Here is a 12,677-nt window from a genome sequence, read left to right as displayed (position 1 = left end):
ATGCTACGGGCAGAAACGATGTAATAGGAGGCTCTAGCGTCACCCATATCAGTGGGGAGGAACCAGGAAGGGTTCCTCTCTCCAAAGAGGTCAGCTGTAGTGGTAAATTACACTTTTGTGGATTCTGAGGTGGCCAAAGCTTTCCTGCAGAAAATGACCAAGTGTGGTACATGCTCCCACTGTCCGAGCGAGTTATCCTTAAATATAATGCTCCAAGTTTTGTCAAACTTTTGTTTATTAGTTGCCTTACCACTGTTGTCCAATTGCTTTTCCGATGTTGAGGTTGGGGCAGAACTTTGGGTTGATCATTTACTCATTTGGGGACCTGTCCACTACTCATGTTTTTTCTTTTACTTTCGAGAACCAGTTTGTTTGTTGGGATGGGTGTCCCATTATCAGTCTTAGTTTGCCTACCTGTAAACCCCGTTTTTTTTTCCTGGACCAGGGAGGCATAGTATTATAACTACTCCAGGCCAGGAATAGACCCCACTGACATCACCTGGTTTTCAGGTCATGGTCCGGGCAAGGATGTACTCTTCCCTTCCCCGGAACTGAGACAGTTCCCATGTATACCACCCCACCATCCCAGACAAGCTGCTCTGGGGGCTGCTAAGCAACCTGCAAATAAAAGGCTATTCATTCAGGAGATGGCCCACAATTTTGAGTTCCGGATGTTAATGAGGCACAGTACACCAGAGGGGGAGTTTTGGTGCCCTTTCAGGCTTTTAAATAAAAAAATCACTTGCCATCTGTTCTTCTCCATGAGAGACCGCACCCTTTCAGTTTCCCATTCCACTTGCTGTATGAAGTACAAGGTAGAAGATGCCATGTAAAACAGACTCTCAAAATATTAACTTTGACCGAGTTCCCAACTTCACATACCTTAGGCCTCTTACATTCATGTCAACCCTTCCATTAGCCCCTCAGACACTTCGTACATTTTTCCCTTTCCTCGCCTACCTGACAGCTGCAGACTGCCATTACTTTAACTTGTCAGTTTGTATTAATTAGTCACATCACATAACATATAGTGCACAGTACCTTCTTGTTGCAGCACGGATGCTTAAGTTCCTTCCAAATTTAACTTCATCCCTCCCAGCTCTGCCGCGGTCACAGGACACTTGTTTGCACTCCATAGGTTGTGGAAGCCTTCACTTCTCATAGGTCTTTTTAAAACCCTTAACTCTCCTTATGGGACTTTAGGAGCCCTTCCTCCCTTTGTGCGCTTTGGAAGCCCTTTGTGGTGTTGTGTTTTTGCTTTCACTTATGGGGCTTTAGAAATCTGCATTTTCTCCATGGTGGTGCATTAACTTAGCCCTGTGCTTTAATGGGACTTTGGAAGCCTGTTTTCCCTCTGTACCACAATGATTCATTCACGTCCTAGAGCTTTGGGAGCCCTTTGTTTCTTTTCCTCTGTGGCTGTTGCAAGGCTATGTTGGACTCCGCCCAGGCCCGCCCACCTGAGCTGATTCAGCGTTCACCAGCACATATCGTGCTGGGCCCCGGCCTGTGGCTCTCCGGGTAAGTACTTCTTTCTCTGCTCTCCCCTTCTGGCCCTGGGGAGAGTGGATTACATGCAGGCCACCCGGCGGTGCTGGTGGTCTCCCTGGTGCAGCCGGGGTCTTCATCTTCATTGCCCATCTCGCCTGGGGTGGGCGGGCTTTCAGCAGCATGGCCATGATCTTCCCCCGGGCCGCATCACACATGTGGCCCGGGACTTTTCTCACCACCGGGCCACGCTTCGGTTCTGGCCACCACACACGGCCAAAGACTGGGGCATCATCTTCAGCCAGGCCACACTGCACATGGGGCCCAGGTCTTCGGCCGACCCGCCAGGACTGGCGGCCGGGTGGGATGCAGACTCCCAGGCCACGCTCGCATCTTGAGGGCCGCCCCCACACACACAGCCCCAGGTGCGGGTGTTTCTCTTTACCCAGGGTGCGCCGCGCCACACACGGGGCCTGGGGCAGTCTATTACGCTGGGCTGCAGCAGGCAAACGCAGCCCGGCTCATTAAAGAATGCCCAGTGGGGTCGTTCGAGGCCACAACCCCACCAGGGAACCAGCTCTTCTTTTCTTTCTCCTTTGCTTTCCTTAGGAGATCCTCTTTCTGTCTTTCCTATTGCTCCCCCTTCCTTCAACTGTCACCTTTCAACTTTTTTGGTTGGCAGGGGAGACCTGCCATTGTCCTTCAGCGTCAAGATTTCATGTGTCCCCCATGGTGGGGATCATGGTACAGTCAGGTAAGTTGTAAAGCACATACACATTTAATTAAGCTTTGAATAAACTCCTGGTGTGTCTTGGCTTTGTTTATATATTTATTTATATGCTTCCCATAACCCCCATCTTCAAAGGCCCCTTTTGGGGCCGGAGGTTACATACCCTCTTCTTCATTTCCTTAATCTGCTTTAATGTTCCCTTTTTTACGTGTGGCGTGTGGCGCTAGAGCATTGTTCGCTCTCTGCCAGTTCTCGTCATTGAACAGGTCTGGTACGTCGGCTCTAGGGAAAACAGAAAGAATCTAGCGAGCATGTGTCTTAGGAGGCATGGTGTGAGACAAAGGGGTACTGCACATAAGCAAGCTGGCACGGGGGGGTGTTGGGATTTCTCTCAACTGCCACCGTCCTCCTCTGGGGTATCACTGGCTCTGGATTTCTCCCTGGTATGTCCCTCCAGCCTAGGCATAGAGGGGTTAACTTGTCAAGATCTGGCTTTCCATGCGGCTTTTTATGCTCTTCCCAAACTCCAAAAAGACAGCCTAAATCCTCCAGGGAGACCGATTGTGTCAGGATGTGGTTCAATTCTAGAACCAATCTGCTAATTCATAGACCACTTTTTGAAGCCTCTAAGCCAGCAAACACCCACGTACCTAAGAGACACCATGTCTATCTCCAAATTTGAAGGACGCCAATTTAACAGCGAACAGGAAATCCTAGTCACCATGGACGTAGTCAGCCTCTACACCAACATCCCACAAGAAGCAGCGGTAGAGTGTATTCGACATCATTTAACCCACTTTATGACCTAGAAAAGAGTTCCCACCAACTTTATAGTGGAACTGCTTGAAATTGCGTTAACCAATAACTTTTTCACCTTTGATGACGAATATTATCTTCAAACAAGTGGAACCGCTATGGGAGCAGCATTTGCCCCTAGTTTAGCTATCATTTTTATGGCAGAATTTGAAAAGCAACATGTCATTGACACATACAACCCTTTCCTAGATAAAATCTTCTCGTGGTATAGATATATCGATGATGTCTTCTTGATATGGAATGGGAATGAAAACAGCCTTACCTCATTTTTTGAGTGGATCAATGCCCAGACCCAAGAGATAAAATTCACCATGCAAAAGAGCAACGCTGCCATTAATTTTCTGGACCTCACCATCTTAGTCAAGAATGGCAAACTACAATGTGATCTTTTCACAAAAGAAACTGAGAGAAATACCCTACTTCACTACAATAGCCATCACCCAAGAAACCTAAGGGATAATCTCCCATATGGTCAATTTTTGAGACTTAGGCGCAATTGTACAGAGATGGATACATTTCAAGAACATGCCATAAAACTACAAAGTAAGCTACAAGAAAGAGGGTACCCAAGAAAACTCGTCAGCCGGACTATAAAAAGAGCAAAATATACGCCCAGAGAAAGCTTGCTAACACCAAGATTGAACAATCTGGATCAAGAGAACACTCTCACATCCCTGACACAACCAAACTAAAAGGGATATTGAAAACATTTTGGCCCCTGGTACAATTAAGCCTGCCAGAAGAAAAGACACCAAGAATGGCGCTCAAAAGATCCAAGAATCTTAAGGACATCTTATCACATGCCAGACTAGAGAAGAAGTCACAAAGATCCACGCTCTGGAACATGCGGGAAATAAGGGGGCACCACCCCTGTGGTACCTGTACAGTTTGCCGCTTCACCAGAAAAATGTCTTTATTCAAAATTGGTGAAAAAGACTGGGAACTCAGACAGTTCTCTAATTGCAAAACAGCTAACGTGATTTACATTATTGAATGCCCTTGTGGTCTCCGCTACGTGGGTCAAACAACTCGCCAAATCCACAAAAGGATAGGTGAACACAGATCTCGCATCCGCTGCAAATCTGCCAATGCCCCAATGGTACAACACTTCATTCAAAATCATCATGGCCCAGACGATATCCTGTGGTGGATAGCAGACTCCGTACCTAACACAAGCAACGCCACTAACTCTCTCAACCATAAAGAAGCGTGGTGGATTTTTAAACTTAAAAGCATTACCAACGGCCTTAATGAGATGGACCCCACTCGCTTCTGCAGATAATCATACATCTACGGGTCATATTCTTCACCTCATGAGTACTTCTTTTACCTCTCCTGCCTTTTGAAGACACCATCATAGATGGCTTAGAACTATATCCATTTCTATTCTTCGTCCTCACCAGCTCTCAGCATATTATATTCTTTATGCTTCTTCTTTTTTGTTACCTTGTAGGAGCCGCTTGCTCCCCAACACGGCACCTACTACTATATTCCCGTCCGAATAAGAGCAACCAATTACTCCTTCTCCAAAAATATTTGCCTACAGCATTACTTTGTTTCTTACATTACCCCGTCTAATATGAGTTGCCCAACATATTTGGTCCCCAGACTTCCTCTAGAGTCAACTCATTTGTACTCCAGACTTCATAACAGCCTACATAAGCCACGGGGTAACACATTACCCTTCCATTTCATTTCATGTTTGCAAGGTAATGGACACTCCGTTAACTCACGCGCGTGAGCAAGTGACTAGCATTCCACTTTAGCAGGCTCACCCAGAAACGCCTTCCACTTCATGTTCGCAAGGTAATGGACACTCCATTGCCTTACGCGCATGAGCAAGTGACTAGCATTCCACTTTAGCAGGCTCACCCAGAAACGCTACAGGAGCGCGAACACAGACATGCGCACACGTCGGGCAGTACAGTAAACACTACCCGGGGCGCGCATGCGCAATTCAGTACAGCCGTACACAGTTCGGCTTTTCCTTGGTGATTTTTCTCGTGTGTACGTGGCGCTCTACTCGCAAGCTACACACGCGACTTCGCTCACAAATCTGCAGAAAGCTCGGGACTCGGTTTTCAGGTAACTAGACCCCCTATCCCTGCACAATTTTCAGACCATATTTGCATTATCCAAGGACACGGGCACTTATATCTCGCTCTTTTTTAACAGCCCAAGATTATAAAACGAATTTGGCACAACAAAGTCACCATTCCACACGGGTCCGTAATCCTGCGGACACCAGCCGATTAACCGGCATCCCATGCCTCTCATGTGAATTTCCACACAGAAGCCTCCCAGCAAGGTGAGCGTTTGCCTTGTTTGACGCACCCAAGCCACCATGGTCCAGTTCTGATCATCCATAACTGTTAACTTACCCAAAATTGTATGTGTTTTTGACTCCTGTAGCCCTTCACAGCCTGCAGTTATCGTTTAAAAGCCCCATTTTTTCCTGCACCTCACGCTACTTTGGTGCTACAAGCAATCTCCAGATACATGCAGCATTGCAGCCCCCAAGGTCAGTCCTTTTATCTCCCTTGCCGCCTGATTTGATTGTGGTGTACCAAAGTCTTGGAACAGACTCTGTATTGTGTTTTTAAACAGTTTTTAACTCTCAACTCAGACACTAATAGTGTCCTTATATCTCTACCCTAGGGAGACCTACCCCAGGCCCAAGATGAAGGCACTCTGCCGAAACGTCTTAAGGACCAACATTTATATATCTATCCTGGTCCAACATCTTTTTGATCTACTTCTAGACGTCGACCATGTATTCACCCTCCAGCCTGGCTATAGACAACAAAGAGTTTCCGCATTTTTTGCTTCTGTTTGGATTGTCTTGTATTGAATACACATTAATCACTTGTCACAAGAGGTGGTGGTTACACAGTGCTCTTTATAGCATTATCTTGTTTTATCATTGCATTTTTGCAATTTACCTTGTCATAATAATTGTGTAAGGGCTAGGCTAAGACTGAGAATTAACCTCCCTGCACACCCAGTATTTGTGAAGAATTTGTTTGCATTTTTGTTTGTTATCTTTACAAATACCTCTTTTTGAATACCACTGATGCATGACTACTAAATGCATCCAGCAGCAAAATAAATTTAAAAGCGGTCTGAATGATATCTATTCTTGTCTGAACTCCTCATTGTACATCTTCACATTTAAAGTGTTTTTGTATTTTCTTGGACACAATAGAAATTACCTAGGCCTACTACAATCAATAAGTAGCCCCCCTAAATGTTACATGTCAGAACAGACCCCATTTGTTAACCAATTTCCATATGGGCGTAGCAAATATGGATGGGTTGCAGTATTAAGGCAGGTAAGTGATGCTCCGAAGAAAACAGTTCTAATACAATGCTATTAGGCGCGAAGCGGGTGTCCCAACGATTGAGTGAAAAGGGGAACTGTCCCTCTAAGGCCAGTATGGCCAATTATCATTTTCATCGAAAAAGGAGACTGGTGCTCCAATCTGAAATACTGTAAATAAGAACAATAGTGAGCGGAGCAGTCTCTTTGTAGAGTACATTAGAAGAAACTCTGGGTGATCTTACGACCTGCGCTTAATCAATGATTATAATTTAATATATAAAGGGGAGGAACAGTAGCGTGGCTACTCAAAAGTTAGGACACTCCACCGGTTGTCCCTAAAGTGGAAGATATGAGCAAACACCTTAGTAGGAAAAGGGTGTTAAGATGCAGATACTATAACAGATGTTCTCAGGCATTATCATTATTAAGCACATGATAACAGATTGAAGATTTACAGATTAATATAGTGATTTTATTCTAAGGTACATATAGCGTCCGTGCCATCAGTGCCCTAAAGCGCATATAACGGCTGGCCGTAACCATCTGTGCCGACACGTGTTTCACGCTTGCATTGCCATGAAATGGCTCCAGAAGTGGATACACTCACTACGTTGTTTCAGTTAGAGAGCACAGGTGTGCTATTGGTATGGCGCCATCAGGATTATTTGCCAGCCGTAGCTGGCGCGCATCAGGCGGGAAAAATGTTTCCCCTCCTAGCAACCTCAACCTCCTGAACCCATCATATATTTATTACGGGTATGGAAATAATTATGCACAGTAAATCAATGCGAGAACATCAGCAACTATTTTAACTGACCTTATGTCTACACTGGTACTAATACTCACCCAGAAAGTGACAAGATTCATGTACACCAATAGAACATCTGTACTCTCTAACTGAAACAATGTGAATGTATTGGTTTGTGCATTGTCATAAAAATCTGCATGAGTGAAAAACGTGTTGGGGCAGATGGTACGGAGGTTGTATGCACTTTAGGGCATTGTTGATACTGCGCTATATGTTCCTTAGTTGTAATCAAATCTATTACTTACTGTGTACATTTTGACTTATATTATGCCAAGACTAACCAACAGAAAATTACTCAGGCATTACCATTATTAAGTATATCTTTGAATGTGGGCTACAAAGAGGTGTGCGCATATCTTTGTAGTGTGCTTTGCAATACATGAGAATGGCAGATCAACAGGATGTGATCCAGTTAGTGGAATTATGTACATGTACTTTACACCATGTATTTATACATGGTGTAAAGTATTTGATAGTGTGTCCTATGTGCTATGCAGGGTAAAGTCAAGTACTAGGGGAGAGAGAAGGTGACACTTTAAATCTCCTTTGCCCCTTCCCTGTGTTCAAGGTGCATTTTAAGAGCAGTGTTGAAGGCCTATAGAGAGACCATGTTCTTGAGATCAGCAGGGTTGGGAGTTCCGGTGCTTTGGTGCAAGAAGGGCGAAGGAGCGCAAGGCAGCGGAGTGCGGGGGTCAGAGAACTATCAAAATGATCAGAGGAAGGTCAGGTTCTATTGTGATGATCAGTAAGCATACTAAAATCAGTTTCAAGTATGTTCAGCTAGTACAGTAAAGGCAGGCAGTATTAGTCTCAGTTATCACATCAGTGCCAGAGTCCATTACTCCCACTTACCATAGTAAGGGTAATTTATAATGGGTCGGTCTGAAATCTCGCATTGATCTGCTAAGTGGGTATAATTAAATGTCAGTCTTACTGTACTAACTCATCAGAATGGAATCCTGCACAGTCATGCTAACTGGGCATGATGGAATTTGGCACTTCTGTACAAACTGGGCATAACACTATTCAACAGTACTGTACTACATGGCCATAATGGCACTGGACACTAGCGTCCTAAATGGACATAAGAGAAGCTGGAAGTGATATGTTATGTTGCTGTATCATTGCTATTGGTGATGGTAACTTGGCAAGGGCTTTTGTACTTGGGCATTTGATAACGATCTCTTTCACTCCAACACTCCTCTCTACTCCCAATCTCATAATACAGGGTTACAAGGTGCATCTCCACACGCCAGCACTCGTTCTGGAGAAACTGTCACTGCCCCCCCCCCACTCTCACATCAGAAATGTTCATAACCCACGCTGCAGGGGACCACATTCATCCCTCAACTCCAGCACATCCAGTGTTCCTACACACAGGGTCCAGAATCCCTCTTTTCAACACTGCAGACCTGAAGTTAGAAGGCACTGAAACTCTTACAAACACAATGCCACGATAAATGCTCTGGTCCCTGCCCTGTTGTATGCCCGCGTGATCTCTGTTCTGCCCATAGGCCCTTCTCAGGTCTCACCTTCCAGGCTCTGATTCGTAACTTCTCTCAAACTGGGCTTCCCCAGGAGCTGGGCAGCTTCCTCACACTGGCGCCGACGGCTGGGGTACTCGCTTCCAGTCAGCGTGTGTCGCACATTGGAGTTGGTTATGAGCACCACCAGCTTGGGGTCGCTCAAAGGGATCAGCTTTGCCTCCAGAGACCTTCAGAGAATGAAAGAAAAAAAGAAAAGATATTCATCTAATCAATGCTTTGTTGAATGCTCTTATGGAGGTGATGGATCAAGAGTCTAGGACTACAGGAATTTTACGGCAAATACAACTTCTGAGCCAAAGAAGCAGTTTCAATCATACATTGCAACCAGATTTGTAGCTTTGCTGTTTTGTCTGTCTGATGGACCAGTTTTACATGACCGTGATCTGTGGACAATTATCGATCACTAGTGGTGAGTGCACATTTTGATGACCAAGTTATGGTTACTTTGCTAACCATAACTGGTGAGTTTCACTGACTTTATTTTTGTGTTGCAAGCATCAGTTCATTTTAACTACATTTTTTTCAATGAATGTCTACATTTTTTTTTAAAAAACAGAAGTTTAAATTATAACCATCTCCAGTGAATTTCAAAAGTAATTATTACAGAAGCGCAACCATAAATGTACTTCAAGTTTTCCATTGAAAACTTATTTGGCATTTTAATGACATACTCTAGCAATCTGTGTCAACTGCCAGCAGTCACAGTGCACACAGGATGGACTTGAGCATGATCCAGGCACAGTAAACCTCTCTGTAATAGCCGCTACACATGTCCTGTGGTCATTCATCGTAAGCCATTCAGCCATGGTGTAAGGCACTGAGCCATGACACGGGCATAATAATACAAATGTGAACAGTACGCGCTGGGCATGGCTCCAGACCGCTCTCACTGGGCAACAAAGTTAAGAGAGAAAAAGTATGTTGGGGCCTCCCCTACCTACATGAAATCTCACAAATGTTTATAGTAGGCGCTATATAGTTTTAGTAAGGGTCATGCAATTCTATCCGTGGGGCACACGTTAAAAACCTCCCAAAAGTGCCTTTTTTATGGTTAATTTCAATCAGTATATCCGGGAACGAAAGTTTTGCAAAACCCCACATCCAGGTCGGGATCGTTGGAAAGCAGACATTCCACCCCTAGTGGGCACACCCTTACCCTCTCTGGGTTCAGATGTGCCCATTGGGTACTGCCATATACCCATTTGAAACATTTTCTCGTATTTTAATCCAAAAATGTGAATCCAAGATGAATGCCAGGAACACATTTTTCAGCCTGACTTCAGCCAATCACAATTCTGAATGACTCTTACCAGTTGGGGCCACAGACTCAAAATCTCAATCTATTTGTCACATGTTAACTCCTTTGTTTCCTTTTATTTTTCATGAAAACTGTTGGATGGATTTTCACCAAACCATGTTAAAATCACAAAATTCTGTGGAGAGCACCATGTTACACAGGTTGGGATACAAATCCTGCCAGCTTTTTTTGCTGCATGCAATAACAAATATTCACAGTGGGAAACAACTTATAGGACCCACCCAGCTAAACACACTCTGCCACCCCCTCCCAATTTCAAATGTTTACATTTAAAAAAGTCTTAGAGTGGTAGATGGATGTATGGCGCATAGCTGCGAACCCGTACGTGCCCATGAAGGAGACTACGGTTGCTGGGGTCAGAACCCTGCGTGGGCGTTGCGCCGACCCCCTGGATTGCCTCGTGGATAGTGAGGTTGGTGCAGTAACAGTGCTCGTCTGGAGAGCGAATTCGGCCCATGGTCAGTGGGGGCAGGCTGCACTGTGGGCCGCTCCTGACTTGCCACCGACAGCCCCCGAGAGACACACATCATTGGTACCTGCTAGCCTGGGCACTCGGAACCCCGCTCACACTGTAAGCAAGGCTTTGTCACTCAGGGACAGATGCAGGCCCACAGATTGCTTCACTGAGGGTCTGGTGAGTGGGTCAAGGAGATCACCCATTCCTCTTACAGAGTCCAGCACGCAACAGCAGCCTCTTTCCTACCCTGCCAGCGAGAGCCATCGCCCGCGACCCAACAGCCCCATCTGTGAGGCCCAGTGGCCAGGGAGGGCCCGTTGCAGGCCGGACCCGCAGTTCGACACAAAGAATGGCGGGCAAACGCGCCGACACAAGAGGCATGGCGGGTGCCGCCCCTTAGTGGGGGTTACCCAGCCAACCTCCTCCCCCTCCTCAGAGGCAGGGGGGCGGGCCCCAGAGTGCAAGAGGTAGGCCCGCCCCCGGAAGTGGGGAGGGACACCGTCGGAAGGGGGACGGGGCGGGGTGCCGAGGGAGCGGGGAGTCCTATAAAAGGTCCAAGTCGAACGGGCCACCACTCTCTCTCCCTCGCCACCTGGCCTCGCCTGAAATACGGATTGCATTTCGGTTGGGGGGACACAGCGCCACGCACAGCCATCTAAGGAGAATCCTTACATTGGCAGCATTTATGGGAAGCAAGGGTTTAGCAAGTGGGACAGGCATCAGCATTGTGGGCACATTCTGCCAAATTGGGTGCAAATGAGGAGCATGTGTCATATTCAGCAGACTTTAAGGGTGGCTGCCGCGCAGCGTCGGTTCAACATTGCATGTTGTCACTGGAAATTGGCCGCCGCGCCACGTTAAACATAGGTTGGGGCAGCAAGCTCATTAGCGGGAGGCAGGGCTTGAACTAGTGGAACACGTATCAGCACTTGGGGTGGCCACCGCGCCACCTTATTTTGTCACCACATACTTTATCACAAAGGGAGGGCTGCCACGCTATTGCACGACTGTCGACACCTTTCACATATGGGGTGTACTAGTACAGTAAACGGAACGTGCATCCACAATTTTGGGTCGCCACGCCCAAAGTCAGGTGGGCACCATGTTTCGCAAGAGCGGCCGTCATCAGGCAGAGCATTTCTTCATTCATGGGGCAGGTTAGGTTCGAGCAATTACTGTTGCACGCCAGGTCGGGGCAACGGATGCTCCGCGGACGCGCTTGGGGAGCAGCGGTTTGGGAAAATGCGGTTAGGTCGCACCACAGTGCCATGGGGCAACAGTGGCACTGTGCGGCGGTTCTCTTGTGTAAAGAGCACACCTTAGGAGGCAGTCACCCATGCCGTGGCGAAAATGTTGATTGTCCCCCGCTGTTGCATATTTTCCGAGTTTTTCCTGCCATTGCGGACCTCCGGACGGTGCAATTTTCGATTTACATACCGGGGCGAGGGAGAGGGCGGGGGCAGTTTGGGCAGACCTGCCAACACACAAGTAGTTACCAACCACTGATGCCGAATGAATGCAGCAGCATGACTGTAGTGACACAATCAATTTTGTCTCCAAATAGGTTAACATGTCGACTCATGCAATCACAGTCAACCCAGGGCTCGACGTCGTAGAACTCGTATTAATGGAGGACGGGCACAGAGAGGAGGAAGTGGCGGGATAGTTGTCGGCAGGGCGTTTTATGGATGCCCAATCTTGGGCAGAATACGCCGCCCTTGCGGAGGTCATAGGGTGGAAGGCAGCCATCGCAAGGACGGGCGGCCCATCACCGGCCAATACGAACGCAACCCCTGGGTCCAACCAGGAGGCGGACAAAACAGTAATTGAGGCCAAGGACCTTTCACGCAATGAGATCGGCAATGGGGCCGACCCACCGCCACCGAATAGCGGCCAGAAGGTTAGCACCGGACGGAAATGAACGGCAAAGACAAGTGGGGGCACACACCAAAAGAAAACAAAAAAGGGATCTGGAGGAGGAGTTAGCTGCATTAAAGGCACACTTTGGGGCGCCGCCTGCGGGCCCCCCTAGCGCCCCCTAAGCCCCGCTGCCCACACCACAACTTCAGAATCTCACACCCAAGCTGGTCACTTCCCCCGACAGGGAGGTGGGGGCTGGCCTGAGCAATGAGCCCTCGAACAGAGATGGCGAGTCTGAACTTATACAAATGACTGCGAGGGCAGTGTTGGT

At 47.1% G+C, this 12,677-nt stretch overlaps 1 protein-coding gene across 3 annotated transcripts in view; it reads right to left on the bottom strand.

Moving 5' to 3' along the window:
* GALK1 (galactokinase 1) overlaps positions 1 to 12,677 on the bottom strand; it is a 429,466-nt gene that overhangs the window by 163,615 nt on the left and 253,174 nt on the right. For all 3 annotated transcript variants that reach the window (XM_069654753.1, XM_069654754.1, XM_069654752.1), the window contains one exon: positions 8,697 to 8,878. In XM_069654753.1, coding sequence (XP_069510854.1) covers positions 8,697 to 8,878 — 182 coding nt within the window. The remainder of the gene's footprint in view (positions 1 to 8,696; positions 8,879 to 12,677) is intronic.

The sequence above is a fragment of the Ambystoma mexicanum genome, chromosome 3q, assembly GCF_040938575.1.
Source record: "Ambystoma mexicanum isolate Mex_15411 chromosome 3q, UKY_AmexF1_1, whole genome shotgun sequence".
NCBI lineage: Eukaryota > Metazoa > Chordata > Amphibia > Caudata > Ambystomatidae > Ambystoma > Ambystoma mexicanum.
The sequence above is the reverse complement of the archived record's forward strand: the minus strand, read 5'-3'. Positions and strand labels throughout refer to the sequence as shown.